The sequence below is a fragment of the Ylistrum balloti genome, unplaced genomic scaffold, assembly GCF_031769215.1.
Source record: "Ylistrum balloti isolate Yb309-2 unplaced genomic scaffold, AGI_CSIRO_Ybal_v1 Utg369614, whole genome shotgun sequence".
Lineage (NCBI taxonomy): Eukaryota > Metazoa > Mollusca > Bivalvia > Pectinida > Pectinidae > Ylistrum > Ylistrum balloti.
The window spans coordinates 924,223-945,351 of record NW_026781888.1 but is presented as its reverse complement, the minus strand read 5'-3'; the positions used below and the strand labels follow the sequence as shown (position 1 = coordinate 945,351).

Here is a 21,129-nt window from a genome sequence, read left to right as displayed (position 1 = left end):
CGCAACATACCACTCGGCTAGGGAGAACTTCTCTTTAGCTCGATTGGTTGAGCGTCAGATTAGTAAACAAGGGGTCCCGGGTTCGATTCCTAGCGGAGGCATTGAAATGAAAAATGACCTCTGTTACATTGGCGCCCATGTAGGGACCCGGGAATAGTACTTAGCCATGCCCCACCGGCGTCGCTGTAACCCCTGGAAACTCGAGGACGAGTTATTTCCTGGAGGGGGAGTATGTAACCCTGGTAAAATACTAGCCGCAACATACCACTCGGCTAGGGAGAACTTCTCTTTAGCTCGATTGGTTGAGAGTCAGACTAGTAAACCAGGGGTCCCGGGTTCGATTCCTAGCGGAGGCATTGAGATGAAAAATGACCTCTATTACATTGTGATACATCGTCTGTCTTACTAAACAGCTACATCAGGAGTGTTGTGATACATCGTCTGTCTTACTAAACAAATACATCAGTAGTGTTGTGATACATCGTCTGTCTTACTTAACATATACATCAGTAGTGTTGTGATACATCGTCTGTCCTACTAAACAGCTACATCAGTAGTGTTGTGATACATCGTCTGTCTTACTAAACAGCTACATCAGTAGTGTTGTGATACATCGTCTGTCTTACTAAACTAAACAGCTACATCAGTAGTGCTGTGATACATCGTCTGTCTTACTTAACATATACATCAGTAGTGTTGTGATACATCGTCTGTCCTACTAAACAGCTACATCAGGAGTGTTGTGATACATCGTCTGTCTTACTAAACAGCTACATCAGTAGTGTTGTGATACATCGTCTGTCTTACTTAACATATACATCAGTAGTGTTGTGATACATCGTCTGTCCTACTAAACAGCTACATCAGTAGTGTTGTGATACATCGTCTGTCTTACTAAACAGCTACATCAGTAGTGTTGTGATACATCGTCTGTCTTACTAAACTAAACAGCTACATCAGTAGTGTTGTGATACATCGTCTGTCTTACTTAACATATACATCAGTAGTGTTGTGATACATCGTCTGTCCTACTAAACAGCTACATCAGGAGTGTTGTGATACATCGTCTGTCTTACTAAACTAAACAGCTACATCAGTAGTGTTGTGATACATCGTCTGTCTTACTTAACATATACATCAGTAGTGTTGTGATACATCGTCTGTCTTACTAAACAGCTACATCAGTAGTGTTGTGATACATCGTCTGTCTTACTAAACTAAACAGCTACATCAGTAGTGTTGTGATACATCGTCTGTCTTACTAAACAGCTATAACAGTAGTGTTGTGATACATCGTCTGTCTTACTAAACAGCTATATCAGTAGTGTTGTGATACATCGTCTGTCTTACTAAACAAATACATCAGTAGTGTTGTGATACATCGTCTGTCTTAACACATACATCAGTAGTGTTGTGATACATCGTCTGTCCTACTAAACAGCTACATCAGTAGTGTTGTGATACATCGTCTGTCTTACTTAACACATACATCAGTAGTGTTGTGATACATCGTCTGTCTTACTAAACTAAACAGCTACATCAGTAGTGTTGTGATACATCGTCTGTCCTACTAAACAGCTACATCAGGAGTGTTGTGATACATCGTCTGTCTTACTAAACAAATACATCAGTAGTGTTGTGATACATCGTCTGTCTTACTTAACATATACATCAGTAGTGTTGTGATACATCGTCTGTCCTACTAAACAGCTACATCAGTAGTGTTGTGATACATCGTCTGTCTTACTAAACAGCTACATCAGTAGTGTTGTGATACATCGTCTGTCTTACTAAACTAAACAGCTACATCAGTAGTGTTGTGATACATCGTCTGTCTTACTTAACATATACATCAGTAGTGTTGTGATACATCGTCTGTCCTACTAAACAGCTACATCAGGAGTGTTGTGATACATCGTCTGTCTTACTAAACTAAACAGCTACATCAGTAGTGTTGTGATACATCGTCTGTCTTACTTAACATATACATCAGTAGTGTTGTGATACATCGTCTGTCTTACTAAACAGCTATATCAGTAGTGTTGTTGTAACCCTGGTAAAATACTAGCCGCAACATACCACTCGGCTAGGGAGAACTTCTCTTTAGCTCGATTGGTTGAGCGTCAGATTAGTAAACAAGGGGTCCCGGGTTCGATTCCTAGCGGAGGCATTGAGATGAAAAATGACCTCTGTTACATTGGCGCCCATGTAGGGACCCGGGAATAGTACTTAGCCATGCCCCACCGGCGTCGCTGTAACCCCTGGAAACTCGAGGACGAGTTATTTCCTGGAGGGGGAGTATGTAACCCTGGTAAAATACTAGCCGCAACATACCACTCGGCTAGGGAGAACTTCTCTTTAGCTCGATTGGTTGAGAGTCAGACTAGTAAACCAGGGGTCCCGGGTTCGATTCCTAGCGGAGGCATTGAGATGAAAAATGACCTCTATTACATTGTGATACATCGTCTGTCTTACTAAACAGCTACATCAGGAGTGTTGTGATACATCGTCTGTCTTACTAAACAAATACATCAGTAGTGTTGTGATACATCGTCTGTCTTACTTAACATATACATCAGTAGTGTTGTGATACATCGTCTGTCCTACTAAACAGCTACATCAGTAGTGTTGTGATACATCGTCTGTCTTACTAAACAGCTACATCAGTAGTGTTGTGATACATCGTCTGTCTTACTAAACTAAACAGCTACATCAGTAGTGCTGTGATACATCGTCTGTCTTACTTAACATATACATCAGTAGTGTTGTGATACATCGTCAGTCCTACTAAACAGCTACATCAGGAGTGTTGTGATACATCGTCTGTCTTACTAAACAGCTACATCAGTAGTGTTGTGATACATCGTCTGTCTTACTTAACATATACATAAACATCGTCTGTCCTACTAAACAGCTACATCAGTAGTGTTGTGATACATCAAACAGCTACATCAGTAGTGTTGTGATACATCGTCTGTCTTACTAAACTAAACAGCTACATCAGTAGTGTTGTGATACATCGTCTGTCTTACTTAACATATACATCAGTAGTGTTGTGATACATCGTCTGTCCTACTAAACAGCTACATCAGGAGTGTTGTGATACATCGTCTGTCTTACTAAACTAAACAGCTACATCAGTAGTGTTGTGATACATCGTCTGTCTTACTTAACATATACACCAGTAGTGTTGTGATACATCGTCTGTCTTACTAAACAGCTACATCAGTAGTGTTGTGATACATCGTCTGTCTTAAACAGCTATATCTAAACAGCTACATCAGTAGTGTTGTGATACATCGTCTGTCTTACTAAACAGCTACATCAGTAGTGTTGTGATACATCGTCTGTCTTACTAGCTACACAGTAGTGTTGTGATACATACATCAGTAGTGTTGTGATACATACATCAGTAGTGTTGTGATACTGTCTTACTAAACAGCTACATCAGTAGTGTTGTGATACATCGTCTGTCTTACTAAACTACATCACATCATCAGTAGTGTTGTGATACATCGTCTGTCTTACTAAACAGCTACATCACAGTCTTACTAAACAGCTACATCAGTAGTGTTGTGATACATCGTCTGTCTTACTAAACTAAACAGCTACATCAGTAGTGTTGTGATACATCGTCTGTCTTACTGTCTTACATCAAGTGTTGTGATACATCGTCTGTCTTACTAAACATATACATCAGTAGTGTTGTGATACATCGTCTGTCTTACTAAACAGCTACATCAGTAGTGTTGTGATACATCGTCTGTCTTACTAAACTAAACAGCTACATCAGTAGTGTTGTGATACATCGTCTGTCTTACTAAACTCAATAGCTATATCAGTAGTGTTGTGATACATCGTCTGTCTTACTAAACAGCTACATCAGTAGTGTTGTGATACATCCTCTGTCTTAATAAACAGATACATCAGTAGTGTTGTGATACATCGTCTGTCTTACTAAACAGCTACATCAGTAGGGTTGTGATACATCGCCTGTCGTAGTGTTGTGATACATACTAAACAGCTACATCAGTAGTGTTGTGATACATCGTCTGTCTTACTAAACTAAACAGCTATATCAATATTGTTTTGATACAACGTCTGTGTTACTGAACTAAACAGCTACATCAGTAGTGTTGTGATACATCGTCTGTCTTACTAAACAGCTATATCAATATTGTTTTGATACAACGTACATCAGATATATCAGTAGTGTTTTGATACATCGTCTGTCTTACTAAACTAAACAGCTATATCAATATTGTTTTGATACAACGTTTGTCTTACTAAACTAAATAACTTTATTAGTAGTGTTTTACCGTCCCTTTATGAACCTAATTTGATAGTTACACCCATATTATGTTTTTGTTGTAAAAGAAGACAGGTTTTCTTATGCTTCATTTTACACTTCTTTTCCATCTTTATTACTATGCGCCCGCTAAAGTCGATCCACCTTATGGTTTTTGCTTCTGACATATGACGGATTTATGGCATTGCTTGACCTTAAGATTGAAATGAGACTTTAGGACTGGAAATATGATCGAGTGGATTGTCATGATACGGTTCTGACATTTTAGTAAATTCTACAAGAGACAGACGATTTAATATCACATTTCGATGTAAAAATATAATTGTATAGTCAAATAATGAGTAACGATGAATAATACAACCGACTCTGAGTCTAATTAGTGTTGCTGAATGGGAAGGTTCACTTACCTTAAACTATCAGTGTAGTGGCATTTTAAAATGGCCCAGCATACATAAATACCGTCCTGAAATGTATGCAGCTGCCAAGTCTAATTACAACTGTTTTTAATAAATTATGATCCAACATGGCGACCAAACATAATATTTTGCACACCATGCAATAAGTTTTTTTTTTCAAAGTTGTGCTAATGATGACAATGATACTTTATATGTAGTAAATGGGCCATTAAAACACAAATATACACAAGTTGTAAGTATATCTTTTAATACAAATTTAGACTTTGATATAGCATTGAATTAAACTGTATTTTGTAGCTGTTTAGTCCTTCTAGGAATCGTCAGTGATGCTATGGGCCTAATTTGTGAAGACTAGGAGGCGACTGAGAAGCAGCAAAAGTAATCAAACGCAAAGTCCAAATTTAAACGGGGAGTAGCATTAGCCCCTTAATTCAATAACATTCGTAATTTTCGTAAATCTGGTAATTGTATAATTACATCAAGTTTAAGTTTTTATTTTTCAACCACCAGCAATATCTACCATCTGCAATCTCAAAGATTGTAAAAGATCGCTAGGACATATTGCAGAATTTAATTCTTTTCATTTACTAATATTATTTGTTTCAGTAATTCTATCTAAAGTTATCATTGCGATCTTTTGTGATACAGATTTTTGTAAAATGTCAGGACGCGATGATTACAAGCAAAACTTAAGGTTATAAACGTTCCTTGTAAACTTGCTATGTTTTCAAATATAATAAGTAGCACTTCTGATTCGACTAGCGTGGCAACAATACCGATAAGCCAGCTAAATCCCATGAGTGATGAAATTTTTATGAAGACAACCAATTTGGGTTTGACTGTGCTCGATGCAGACTGTATGGATGTTGTAGATATGTGATACATTATACAAACAAAAACGACCAAGTTTCCACACAAAATGAAGGATATCGGTGTTACAAAAGCTAACAATAGGGCGAAAGAATTCGAAATAAAGCAACTCTTTCCTCCATACCAGTTTTCGGAAGGTGATAAATATAAATTCATTATCTTCGTGGATAAAACAATTACAATGACAATGATAAGCCCGACGCAGGTATATTTCACTGTACCTTGTGTTGTTTCCATTCTGCTATACGTTTTTAAGGTCCTTAATTCTCTGGCCAATCTGAAGGAGCAGAGGAACATGAAAACAAAGGCGCCCAACCATGCAAAATGATGTAGCATTCCCAGCCACCCACAAACAACATTTGTAACAGGGAGATAGGACGTCGTTAAGAAACTTGTCTGCGCAAACAAAAGAAATACTATCAACGCTATAATCAGATCTGATTTACCATTCCTCATGAATGGAATGACATAATATTGTACCAAAGTGTAGATTAAGCAAAGAATAGATACACTAGTGCACGAGGTACTGATGACTGTCCTGTAATGGAGATTTTGTTGTTTTTGTACCGCGTATTCGTACTTCGATAAATAAGTATTTATACAAATAAAGTAAATATCATTGAAAAATAAAACATCTGATGAATTAATAGATATCCCATTTAAATCAAATTGTAAATTATTTTCAGGCGAAATGGTATTATTGATATTCAGAAGGTCTGGTCTGTATTCTTGAACATCAACCCTTACAGCTTGACATGGTAACTGACGCTCACTGTGGTTCATTATATAGGCAGGATTTCTGAGCGAGAAGTTAACCCTACATGATGCTATTTTCACGTCATTTATAAGTTGAATCATGAGTCCGTTTTCGAAGAGCTCGCTGTAGTTTGCAACGTAACTCATCACCAAATTGCTTTCATTTTCTATGCTGCAATTTGTGTCCGGTTTCACTGCTATTGGCGATCTTACCATCACTATGGCACAAGCCTTGCCGGTAGTCACCAATTCACCTGTTAATGTTTGTTGAAATGACTGTCTTTGTATTGCTCTGAAGTTGAAACAACTGCTCAGTATAATTCCGACTGCTGTAAGTATACTATCAAATTCATAAATATGCAAGTTTGATTGAGAAGAGTTAATGTTTACTTGAAATAAAAGATCTAGTATTTTGCCTCCATATGTAGCACTGACCTTCTTGCATCGTCCATTATGCGGTTCAGTGTTGATCGGACAATACAGTCGCTGGCAGTTTACCTAAAACAGCAAAAAACCACAGATTTGTCGACAAAATCTAACTCAAAAATCTAAATTGATGAAACGTCAGCACGGCATGAACAAACGAAAGATATACATACAGAACTTTGAAAAGATATTTAGCAAGTCAATGTGGGACAATCAATTTTCAAGTGAAAATGATGTTAATAACAGCAAAACCACTTTGTAAATAAATGAGAATTGAAGAGATTTAACTTGAGGTCGCACAAAGAAACAAATCATTTGTCCAATAAGATCACTTTGAGGACTATAGAGATCCCCGATGCTTCTGCACTTTCTCCACCCTGTGATGCAAATGTCACTATAAGCTATCAAAATATCGAATCCACTTTATCTTGTTAAACCGACAGGCTGGGGCTACAGGGATGCTACTTTCTTAAAATGAACATTAGGAATTGGAAATGAAGATTTCGTTTATTATAAAGCTGAATAGAAACATGTTCCTTCTGGTTTTGGCAAACGACCAATGTAATGTTAGAGACGCCTTTGTGGGATATGCCTGCAATATACGCAAGTTATTCAATTTCTTGTTATTCAAGACTTGGTTAAATAATATGTTAAATTCGAAGATCCAGCAAGGTTTTTAATACCATTTATTGTTAAAATCTTTCTGAAAAGCAGTATGGAAAGAAAAATGTCACACAAAAGAGGAACATCGCTTGGTAACATACTGTAACATCCTGTCCTATCACCAAATTCAACGGAGAAACTGTGACCCAGAAATCTTTTTCGCGACTTCGTCCATGGCAAATTCTTGGCTTAACACAAACTCTTCATAAAACAATTTCACAACCATGAACTTTTCTTTGAAAATGACCTCCCATATCAAAAGACTGAACACATTATTCAAGTAGTATTTCGTCCGCTATCTCACTGATCTCTTCAGATATCCCTAAAGTATATATTTTTTATTTTAATATCTGTAAGCTTCATTATACTGTTCAAAATTATTATTGTGTCCCTGGTAACCCCGCAAAGCCCACTAGACAGAGATATCAAGGTGTATATCTGGAATCCATGTTACTTTAAGTCGTATATTTACGAACTCAATTTCCAATTATTTATAATAGTTTGTCATTTGTTTTATCTATTAGCTGTACCTACCTGTTTTGATACGTATACTTCTCGTTTACCACATCGTGTAGTAGTGGAAACATCCTCCACTAAGGATGATACATCTATCAAACTGCTCATTGTAAGAAAATGATCCTTTGCAGAGATTATAGACAAATCCCGGTAGCAAATCAATATGTGTGATTCTGGTACATATTGAAGTTTAAAAAAATCGAGAAAGCATTGTAGATTCCTGTACACACCATGTAAGCTTTGAATTGCTTTAAATACGCGATTTTCACAAGCCGTCTTGTTTACAGAGAACAAACTGTTTCTTAAATCATATTTGAAATGTTTTAAACAACTTCTTGGTTTTGTATATTTTGGTTGTATAAAATAATAACTACAATATTCACTTCTTAGTCGATGACGAACCGACTCAACAAGTGAAAACGTCTTGCTCATGTCGTATGCAAAGTACTGTATTCCACATTGTACTTCAAAAAGCCAAGGAATCCAGTTTGATATCGCATTGCATTTTGCGCAATGTCTGTTTTTGAATGTGATATTTGTAATGTTCTCAGTAACAGGTATAATATCTATAAGATCCCAGTCAGTGTGAGTGCTTTCACATTGACGTTTAACGTCTACATCAGCACTTGAGAATTCAGGACAAGATGACACCATGAAAACTCCGAAATTTCGACTTGTACCTTGCACTTTCCCAAAGGTGACAGATTCACAAGTGGTCTTGTTAAGAAACAGTCTATGCTTGGTTTCAAATTCTGATTTCATCTTTGTTTCGTTTCGGGCATCGAAACAACAGTCATCATAGTATTCACACAAAGAGTCACAGAGACAATATCTGTTTTTCAGTGTACTTGAACAGGAATACAATAAATTATAACATTCCTGATTAAAAATTGCCTGATAGCACTGACTGTAATTAAAGATCCCAACCAAGAAGAAAATAAACTTAAAGTATAATGCCAACCTCATGTTGAAGGAGGAATGGGATAAAGCTTGTCTATAACAACAGCTCTATTGTGACCACCCTTCTATACAAGAGACAAAGTAATGCTATCAATCCAACCCTTCTCACAGACAAGAGGTATCTAGGATATAATGCAACGAAAATTGACGTAATGTGTGCTATAAATCTTGGTTATATTAATATAACACCGTTCTAAACCTGTAACAATAACGTTCAAAACACGTTGCTAAGTAACATAGAATATTATTGGTAAATTGCGCGAAACCTGTGTAGGTAAGACAGCTTTTCACTCACTCCCGAGGATGATGATGTACGTAATGTAATGTGTCGTATTCCGACTTAATATTTCACGCCTTTTCTTCAGTAATAGATTATGGATAAATGAAGATATTGAAAGAGATACATGACGCATTTATAAATATAATGAATTACAGATCTAGTCATTGCCGTATGTTAGTAAGAGTAAAATGCCTTTTACGGTGTGAAATAAAGGAGGTTTTTAGGTGAGCTGACCCAAGTCTGAGGATGATCAATAGGCATCGTGTTTTGTCTGCCGTCGTATGAAGTGCGCGTTGAGTGGTGCGTAAACTTTTCATTCCAACGAATTTTTCTCAATAACCAAAAGGCCCATGGTCCTGATTTTGGATCTGTAGCATACTTGAATAAAATATCTAACAATTAAAAGTTGATTTTGACCGACGTTCAAGTTAAACGGGTCAAATGATTTTTATCTTTTTTAACAGATTCTTATTAACCAATAGGCTCAGGGTACTGATATTTTGCCTGTAGCATGCCGGAAGGAATACCAAATTTGTTCATATGATTGACCTTAACACTTCGTAAAGGTCATAGCGGTCAATGCATTAAAACTTTTAAACAACTTCTAAATAGCTAAATTGCATGCTGGAAAGAAGAACGGCAAACTTTGTTCTTGTGATTGACCTTAACTGACTTTCAAGGTCGCAAGGTGAAATATATTTAAAATATTCAAACAACTTCTTCACAGTAACTGAACCGTTTAGGGTGCGCACAATATGCCTGTAGTATGCACGGATGAAGGGCTACAAGTTTATTGATATGAATGACCTTTACCGCCTTTCAAGGTCAAATGACACAAATATGCTAAACTCTTTAAACGACTTTATCTCAATAACCTAAAGGCTAAGTGTGCGGATATTTGATTCATAGTAAGCTGGGATGAAGGACTGACAAGTTTGTTTCGTCGTTTTGTGCAGTCCATCGTTCGTGAACTTTTTAATCTTTAAACGACTTATCAATAATCAAATGACTTATGGTGTCTATATTGGGCCTGAAGCATTGGGGTATGAGAGACTTCCAAGTGTGCTTCCAATATTGACCTTGATCGGCGTTGAAGGCCACAGCGTTGAAATGTAACAAAATATTCAAACGACTACTTCTCAATAACCAAAAGGCCCAGGGTGTTGATATTTGGCCCGTATCATTATGGGACGAAGCGTTACCATGTTTGTTATGATTTTTTTTTACCTTTAGCCACTTTCAAGATCACAAGTGTCAAATATGTCAAAGTCTTTAAACGACTTCTTTTCAATAACCGAAATGCCCCGAGTTTTGACATTGGTCCTGTAGTATGCACGGATAAAGCACTATCACGTTTGTCTTAAATGAATGACCTTTACCAGTTGAATATGACTTAATCTTCAAACGACATCTGTTCAACAACCCAGTCCCAGGGCGCTGATATTGGGCCTGTAGCATGATGGAATGAAAAGGTGTGCCAATTTAGTCACACTATTTACCTTGACCCACATTCAAAATTACATATGTAAAAAATATCAGAATCTTTAAACGACATCATTTTGATACCCAAATGGCCCAGGGTGTCAATATTGGGCCTGTAGCATGAACGACTTCTTCTCGGTAACACAAAACCAAGTAGCCTGTAGCGTGATGGGTTGATGGTCACATGTGTTAAATATGTCAAAATCGTTAAACGACTTCTTCTTAAGAACCAAAACACCTTGGGTGCTGATATTGGATCTGTGGTATGCTTGGATGAAGCGTTACCGATTTCATTCATGATATTGACCTTGTCAAATATGTTAAATTCTTCAAACGACTTATCATTAACAAAAATGTCCATGCTGTTGATATTGGTTCTGTCATGTGTAGTTGCATGTATAAGGAATAGGATTTCAAGTGTGTAGAATATGTTTTTATTAATCGGCATTGACTTCTTTGTAAGCTGTAAAGTAGTTGAGCAATTTTAGACTGATTTGGCCTCCTTTTATATGTAGGTCTTTATATGGTGAGATGACCGTTAATTGATCCATGGTTTTCTTGTTTTGTTACGGCGTCTTCTGATTGTAGAAGTTTATTTCACAATATGCTTAATATAGTCATCGACACCAGAGAATATATTGTTGGAATGATTAGAATGATCGTTGTACGAATATTCAATTTGAGATGTGACGAAATGACCGGGACGTTATAACGATCTTATCTTGTCCATGAACGGTGACCACGCGTAGAAGAAAACGCAAAGTTAAGTCAAATCTAATCCCAGATATGCTCATGGATTCTGACGCTATCCCAAAGATGGCAGTCATCCTTCCCTTTTAGGCAGATGATTGACACAAAAATTGACACCGGAGAAATTTGTTATAGCGACATGCTAAAATATGTCACAAAGATTTGAAGTTGAAAGAACGATGATGAGAATGTATGTGGCATGTTCCGAATTTTTTTCCGCTTCAAGTGAGTTTGTGGGTAATGGCAGACTGTTGATGAAGACGATACACTGTGCCTAGTAGGTGATATTCTCAATCCGGGGACAAAAACCAGTTATAATATCACCACTTAATAAAATCATATCATGTGATATTGTCTCCTACCTTTTCTGAATAATATTACAGAGAATGATACACAAATCCCAATCTCCATTTGGAAGAAACGTATTGACGACTTCGAAGTGAGTTTCCCGTCGTGACTTCTTGTCGATGCCTATCCGCGAAGTCAGTTGTTTTATCGATCTACTTGAGTAAACCAAAACGTTTACCACTCAGAGATGGACTTGACGAATTTACATGTTACACCATGATTTTAATATTGTATATTAGGCAAATTAGTTTTGTTTTCTGTTCAATTTGATGTTGATATCCTAATATGACATACTTATGCTCATGTATCAATACATCTTTTCACTATGCCTTTGTTATCATTTTTCAAGCTACAGACGGATCGAGATAAGTACGGTCCTACTGCCGTCTTTATCATGCAGGTTTTAAAACCAAAATCATCCAAAACATTACCAAAGGGAAAATTGTGTCTGGTTTCTTTTTCCGTTTCGTTTTATTTTTATACACTTTGTGAAACGCCGATATTTATCGCCAATTTCAGTTCTCATCCTACCAAGTATTTATTTCAATAAAGTGAGAGAACGTGTGATTTATCTACACGAAGTACTGTTTACCACGTGCTTTAGAAGGGGACAAAGAATGCTAAATATCCAAATGAATTTGAATTTAGAAAGCGTGACAACCACGTCCGATCCCTCCTGGCCTCTCCACCTGTTTACACCAGTGTTACAGCTTGTAGATTGAATACACAACCTTACAGATAAGGTTCGACAAACTTTAACAATACTGTATTAGTCAGCGTTGATGTGACACACAGAACTGACATGGCGTCCTCCTGTGATATCAAGACAGACAACCTGGCGGCCGTATTACACGGGAAACTCGACATTCGTCTGGTATATTCCAAATATTGATTCTCCTTCATCGATGTAAAGTAACATCAGTGTAAAAATGTGATTATGCAAAACATAGTTTATCATAAACTAAGCAGGCAGCTTACATGAGAAGTAGAGCATGGATCGTTTATGTCGAGCATACGGGGACATGTTTAAAACATATATTGACATAGTCATTATAACATCAATTGCATAATGCTTCATTGCTGTCGTATTAATTCTAAAACAGGCACAGATACAATTAACATCACCCGAGTAGTCCGCAGAATAAACACTCATAATTGTTAGGTCATTTAATCACATCGTAGAAATGCCTGACTGTATTAATGTTTAAATTTGTCCAACAACATAGCTCTCTAAATATTGCATTGATATATTTATAAACAGAGGGGTCAAAATGTAGCAAAGTGCGTGTCTGTACATTATCTGTGATAGTGTGTTAAGGCATATGTTATAGATAATGTTTTGTCACACATCTCATACTGACCTAAATCTACCGGTGTAGAATCAGAAGGTATTAAAATGCTATTATGTAAACAAACGGTCATATAGTGTTTTATTAGCTCTCTCTCTCTCTCTCTCTCTCTCTCTCTCTCTCTCTCTCTCTCTCTCTCTCTCTCTCTCTCTCTCTCTCTCTCTCTCTCTCTCTCTCTCTCTCTCATTATTCTGTCTACTCTCTGGTGTTTCTCTGCTTATAACAAAATGCTTGTTTTCAATAAATCTATATATGTACTTCATTAAATATGTTGATCGACATCTCTGTTTGAAATAACCTACATCCTTAACATGACTGGTGTTCCGTTGATTGATAAGGTAACGAGTTTGTTGCACAATTTTTTAAAAATAAAGATTTATTTATGTAAGACTTGAGGCCTTGTTTTATAAAGTCACCAATATCAATATTCTAACGTCTCTTTCTGTTTAGGAGAAAATAGCCGTGCCAGAACTGGAAAAGAATGGTTTGTATTTCAACAGAAAGTCACACAAAGTGTTAAAGCGAAGAACAATAAATCAAAAACTCAAATAATACTTGTCTTCAAAGTGGAGATGTTTAAGAGATCGTGAATAAAAAACATCAACAAATGAAACATGCAATACCTTTTTTTTCTAAATCTTCGCTTTTGTTCTCATATAGAAGTGCTACTCTCAATGGGATCGGTAGGGATATGTGGATCTGATCTTAAGTACTGGACAGAGGGCAAGTGTGGCATTTTCACCCTCGGACAGCCAATGGTGATGGGGCACGAGGGAAGTGGGACTGTCGTCAAGGTCGGCCAAGGTGTTAGGACCTTGAACATAGGTACTTCATATATTCCTACTGACTCCTATTTTCTTTATATATATATATATTCTTTATATTAATGCTTTGTTAACGTAAATTTTATGGCGACGTCTTAAAAAACAAGGCATAACTATCATGACGTTCAAAGCATTTCTTATCACCATTAAGACTATCATACAGTGGTTTTGGTGCCTTTTGGTCAGGTGACCGGGTGGCGATAGAGCCTGGAGTTCCGTGCCGGAAGTGTGCCCTTTGTAAGAACGGCAGATACAATTTATGTAAGAGCATATTTTTCTGTGCCACGCCCCCCGACGATGGCAACCTGTGTATGTACTACAAACACCCAGCTGACTTCTGCTTCAGGTAAATATATCAGTCTACATTGAAAACAAATGTTTCAAATATAATGGATTTCTACTGACGAATTTCAACCAACGCTAGAAACAACCCTATTGTGGAGTGATTCAAACTGCATCATACAGTCCTTCTAGGACTCATCAGTGATAAAAGTGTCTACAACATGCAATCTTGAAGAACGTGCAAAAGACGCACAAGTAATTAAATCCGGTTGATATGTCATTATTTCGCATGAGACTATCGTTAGTAGAAAACGTAGTTATTTACGTTCTGTATCAATCGACCAAGCCCTCCTTTAACAGCACAACTTTGGTACAGAGTAATTGGCCAGGCTTTATATGATTTAACATTGGTATAATAATTCGTACTGACAGTGTCTTTTCTTGTAGACTTCCTGGTAACATAAGTCTGGATGAGGGCGCATTGTTAGAGCCCCTGGCTGTGGCGATATACAGCTGTCGCCGCGGTAATGTGAGACTCGGAACCAAAGTCTTGGTATGCGGTTCAGGTCAGCAGGGCATTTCATTACTTTAAAATTGTTCTTATTTGTATTACAACTTCCATTAATCACTCTTGTTGATATGGAAATCAAACCTTGGACGCCGAGATGAAAGGCGCGAGAGCGCCACCTGACCAAGCATGAGTTGAGGCTTGACACAGTTTTTGTCATGTTTCAAATATATAATAGTTTGTAGCATTTTATACTTTTAAGTTTAAATCTACAACCAGAAAAACACCCCTTATAAATGTAAACAATACGGAACCCGTTTTTTTTTATTATATCAGTATACTAGTAAATCTGGACATTAGATCATTAATCATATCACTTTGCAATAAATTTCCAATTTATACTTCAGAACAAAGGACTGTCTCCTATGACGTCATTATATTTCCATAACTGTCGCTTCACTAAAAATAATCTGTACCACAAATTGACGTTCATTTGTTCATTCCTAAGGGTTAATATATATCTATCTGGTATTCTTCAGTAGGCACGAATCACGTGGTATGGTGTTCAACTCTTTGCACGTCAAATGTGTAATAGTACTAATGTATGTACGAAATGTGTACAGGCGCTAACGTTCCATCCCCGTTTTATATACAATTTGTTTCTGGTAAAACTTTCAAATTATTAGTGGAAATGAGAGTAGACAGCGAAGAGTAGGTCTTTTCGGAATATAGAAATCATGATATATTATCACTAGGTCTTGTAGAAATATTGAAATATTGATAATTAATTATCCATAGGTCTTGTCGGTATATAAAAATAATGATATTTTATCATTCCGATGTTTTGTCGAAGTATAGAAATAACGATAATTTTTCATCACTAGGTCTTGTTGGAATATAGAAATCATGATATATTTTTTTATGTCTAGGTCATATTAAAATATTTATAATGATATCATATTATTCCTAGGTGCAGTCTGAATACATACAATGCTATTTTACTATCCTTATGTCCTATAGGAATATTAAAAATGATATTATATTAATCCTAGGTCCTGTCGGGATATTGACAATGCTGGTAGCCAAACAAATTGGAGCTTCAAAGGTTCTGATAACAGGTGAGGACAGAGAATAAAGGTTTGATTGGATAGACTTAAAGGTGTATTGCTATAATATGTTGAGGTGTTTTAACACGGACAGGAAAGCATAGTGTATAAGCCATGGGAATGTATTTGGGCTGATTTCGTTGTGTTAAATTTTATATTGTGTAGAAAGTGACATAATGATTTGAGTTAAAAAGGAAGATTTTAGTTTACTGTGAATACTCGAAGTTTTCACATTCGTTTGTAGTTTAAAAATCCACCTGAAAACTTTGTTTATTTATGCTCTTTGGTTCGTTCCGTCGTTTAAATTTTGTTAATTTTCTGCAGTTGATTCCAAGAATAATAAAAACAATGTGATCACCGAGGCATGTCACATTGTGTTGCTTATCACAACTAGTCATCACCTACAGTCAAACTTCGGTATTTCGAACTTCAATGTTTCGAATTTCTCGGTATTTCGAACATTTAAAAAAGTCTCGAAATTTTTCACTATAAAACCAGTGTAATTTTACCATACTTAATTCGAACTTACACTTTGTTTACAACTGTTCACGATAAATTATCACGTTAATACCATATGGAAAAAAAGAGACTTTAATGAAGTGGAGTATCAATATCCATTATCCACTGCTAGACAAGATTTTGAGTGTTTCTTCCACTGTTGTTTTCGTACCGTTCAGTGAAATATGGCTATAGAAACGTTTGTGGTAACTTGATCAAGGCTATTTCACCATACATATAATTGATGCGCTCTTAAAATAAAAAAAAAAACCCACTAATTATCATCGTACTAATAGAACTTTAGAAGTGTCACACACATTACCTGGTTGGCTACAAAACATACACTTAATGTGTTACCTGATCTGTCTGTTATCTCAAACTGTTTACTATACATACACTTTTTTTCTTGACCTGTCTGTTATCTTGAACTGGCTACTACAAATACACCGTGTTATCTGGTTTGTCTGTTATCTTAGCCTTGTTACTATATATATACAGTATTAATTAATATGACATATGTATTACTGATTTGATGATATCAGTGACAAAGTCACAAAGCAGTTCTGTCCGTGTTTCCCTGCTACCTGATAATATATATATGACAATATAGTTATAAAAACATTCTAAAACATGGTTATTTTTTCTAATTCTACTTTCAGATATAGATGATAACCGTTTACAAGTAGCCCGTCAAATGGGAGCAGATCTCACCCTGAAGGTGACATCAAATGACCCCATGTGTCTGGCTGATCAGGTCGAGGTCATAATGGAAGGTCAACCGGAAGTATCCATAGAATGCAGTGGAGCAGACATTAGTTATGCCACCGCTATACATGTAAGCTTCCGGTATCGACATTTTGTCTTCCTTTAACGACAATTGCTTTTTATATGGGAAGAGTAGATGTTCATCAAATAATACATGATTTTGAGTTGTTCGTTAAGTTTAAAAGATTAGTCAATCTTTGTGTAATAGTTTAATTATTATGTGTTTACTATAACAGACTACATTAGCAACAAGAGAGTCAGTTAATATATTTAAAGTTGTTTTAGCAACTGATATACCAGATTTTTCCATGATGTGAAGAGAAACATTACAACTGCCAGCATTTAGAATAGGAAATAATTAATTTCAGGCAACATATCCCGGGGGTTGTGTGGTGACGGTAGCACGTTATAAAAACAGTGGCGGCATCCCTCTCAACATCGCAGCTACTAAAGAAATAGATATTAAAGGTATCTTCAGATACGCCAATTGGTACGTACCAAAGAGCAACGAACTGACGCTTTCGTATAAACTTGTTTTGATGTGTGAAATACGAACTATATATAACATGTTAGGTAGAAATATGTAGAAAAGACGTGTTATTTCAATATATTGAAGAAAGGTGTGTCAGATATTGAGGAAAAGATGCTAATACAACTAGGGTATTATATGAGGTCATTTCAAAGCATAATTTCCAAACGAATTTTAATTATTCATCTTGTTTGATCTACGCGTATGTCTAAGTCAAATTGAAGTACTTTTTCCATTTTGATCATATTTTGTTGTAGTTGTTGTAACACAGTAGGCGTAAACACACATACTTGTTGGTAATAGCCATTTTTATTTCATGTTGAATAATGATAATGTTACATGAACAAAAGCAACATCCCATCAACATACAGAGTTCATATACTAGTACTTCACGTTGTGTCTCGTATCAGAACTGTCCATATGGCTCTGAGCTATCTCCCCGTCTGTCCATAGGGCTAGTCTATAGGTCTCTGTCCATATGGCTCTCTTCTCAGGGCTCTCTTCCTAGGGATCTCTCTGCCCCCCCCCCCCCCCCCCCCAAAAAAAACCCCAAAAAACAAAAAACAAAAAACTCCCCTCCTTTTATCCCTATTCTATATGATCTCGGCATAAAAATGTCCCATTGGTTGAATTTCATATCAGGGTGGACTTCAGTTCATTAGACTGCCTAACACCTGTTAACCGGAAGAATTGCATGTGTCAGAGTTTAACCTTTGGCACGGCGGGCATTTTCAAAGGCAGACCGCCGTCCGAGAGATAGCTGAATTTGTCAATAGAATAGACTAATAGGACCAGAAGATATCAGTGCTGTCCACTATAAATACAGTTACGAAATATCGGTGTACATTCATAATTCACACCCAATCTACCCTATATTACGTATTGATAAAATTAATCCTACAACCAGTCAGCCAAAGATTACTGACTTATGCATCTGAGTTACACTAATATCGAAACCACATTTTGTAGCAATATGTCTTAACCCTATTTTGTTACATAGTCTAAAATTTCACTTTCTACAGTTACCCTGCGGCACTGGATTTTGTAAATAACAGCGGCGTCGACCTGAAACCACTGATAACGCATCACTTTGATTTACAAGATACGATCGACGCATTCGAGGCGGCAAGGTCGAGGGACGCTCGTGCAGTCAAGGTCATGATTCATTGCAATAAATAGATTCGTTCTGAATATCTTTGGAGATTGTTCGATGTAAATATGGACTGCACAGTAGTATTTTTGAACGCAAACGGATTAAAAGACAACTAAAAGCCCAAATGTAAATAAAACTTACATACAAATTCAAAAGCGATGGAACGAGGACAAAATAAAACCAATACGTTTAATCTGGAAACTCTTGTAAAGGTGCGAGAAAACCAGGTGTTCCAGAAGGATAAGCGTCTTCTTCTTCATCAACGATACCAGGTATACACAATCTGCCACTCCAAGTTAGTAATGTCAGGTCCTCAATAAAAGCGTTGTTAGCAACAACTGAACATTCAAACACAGCAACGAGCATCGAATGCATCTAACTCCATATGCCTTAAAGAAAAACACATTTCCAGAAGGTGCTAATACACACCCCCTCCCCCTTGATCAGAGGATATGTTGTGTCTGGATTGGGACATGATTATCATATCGCGTTTGATTTTATGTCTGATTTGGGGCATGATAATCATTCCGCGTTTGGTTTAGTTTGCCATCATGATGATGATCAATTCACATTTGATCTTGTTACTGAACAGAGATCGTGATGGTCATTCCGCGTTTGGTTTTCTGTCTGAAGGGGGACGTGATGGTCATTCCGCGTTTGGATTTCTGTCTGAAGGGGGACGTGATGGTCATTCCGCGTTTAGATTTCTGTCTGAAGGGAGACGTGATGGTCATTCCGCGTTTGGATTTCTGTCTGAAGGGAGACGTGATGGCCATTCCGCGTTTGGATTTCTATCGGAAGGGGGACGTGATGGTCATTCCGCGTTTGGATTTCTGTCTGAAGGGGGACGTGATGGTCATTCCGCGTTTGGATTTCTGTCTGAAGGGAGACGTGATGGTCATTCCGCGTTTGGATTTCTGTCTGAAGGGTGACGTGATGGTCATTCCGCGTTTGGATTTCTGTCTGAAGGGGGACGTGATAGTCATTCCGCGTTTGGATTTCTGTCTGAAGGGGGACGTGATAGTCATTCAGCGTTTGGATTTCTGTCTGAAGGGGGACGTGATGGTCATTCCGCGTTTGGATTTCTGTCTGAAGGGGGACGTGATGGCCATTCCGCGTTTGGATTTCTATCTGAAGGGGGACGTGATGGTCATTCCGCGTTTGGATTTCTGTCTGAAGGGGGACGTGATAGTCATTCCGCGTTTGGATTTCTGTCTGAAGGGGGACGTGATGATCATTCCGCGTTTGGATTTCTGTCTGAAGGGGGACGTGATGGTCATTCCGCGTTTGGATTTCTGTCTGAAGGGGGGCGTGATGGTCATTCCGCGTTTGGATTTCTGTCTGAAGGGGGACGTGATGGTCATTCCGCGTTTGGATTTCTGTCTGAAGGGGGACGTGATCGTCATTCCGCGTTTGGATTTCTGTCTGGAGGGGGACGTGATGGTCATTCCGCGTTTGGATTTCTGTCTGAAGGGGGACGTGATGGTCATTCTGCGTTTGGATTTCTGTCTGAAGGGGGACATAGTTGGTCATACTGCGTTCGGTTTTCTGTCTGAAGGGGGACGTGATGGTCATTCCGCGTGTGGATTTCTGTCTGAAGGGGGACATAGTTGGTCATTCTGCGTTTGGTTTTCTGTCTGAAGGGAGACGTGATAGTCATTCCGCGTTTGGTTTTCTATCTTGATTTGGATATGAGGTTATTCCGCGTTTGGTTTGTGTCTGAAATGGGACATGAGTATCGTTCTGTGTTTGGTGTTTAGACCTTGTCTCAGGTGACCAATTGCGGCCCCTTCTTTTCCAGCTTCGTGCGTCGTAAACTTTTAATATTTTCTATTTCACTTGGAAAACAACAACCCCTAGGGGCCTGAGGGGCAGGACCTAAAAGCGCCAAATAGATTGAAAGTCAAAAATCGTCTCAAATCCCAGGTAAGATAGAATCAAATATTCGTGGATGGAAAGGCCTTCAGATGCTTTAATAAAATTGTAAATTTCATGACCCAATGGTCGTACATTTCACCCTGGAGAGGGGGTAAATTTTACTATAGGTTTTTTTTCACAAATGTAAGAAAATTTGAACATTTGAACATCATTTGTTTTATTTTCTATTGGTAATAGTTCAAACCAGGTTAGCATTACTAGCTTAAGATGACAGTTTCCTTTCTCTAGGACTGGATATTTTCATATGGAATATTGGACTGTGGTGACACTTGCCCATTAACTACAACGCATGTACGTACTAACCTTATCATTTGTGTCACTCGTAGGCTAAAAACTCGTTATATACCAAGAGGTTCAAGGGCTTTAACGGTCATATGATTTTCAAGATATGTAACATTGTA

General features: G+C 37.4%; 1 protein-coding gene across 1 annotated transcript; it reads left to right on the top strand.

Moving 5' to 3' along the window:
• Positions 1-12,578: 12,578 nt before the first annotated feature.
• LOC132548130 (sorbitol dehydrogenase-like) lies at positions 12,579-18,816 on the top strand. Its single transcript, XM_060211954.1, has 9 exons — positions 12,579-12,650; positions 13,576-13,609; positions 13,786-13,950; positions 14,136-14,295; positions 14,679-14,797; positions 15,792-15,857; positions 17,003-17,178; positions 17,477-17,598; positions 18,660-18,816. Exons 1-9 carry the CDS (start codon positions 12,579-12,581, stop codon positions 18,814-18,816), a joined length of 1,071 nt encoding a protein of 356 aa, XP_060067937.1.
• The last annotated feature ends 2,313 nt before the right edge of the window (positions 18,817-21,129 follow it).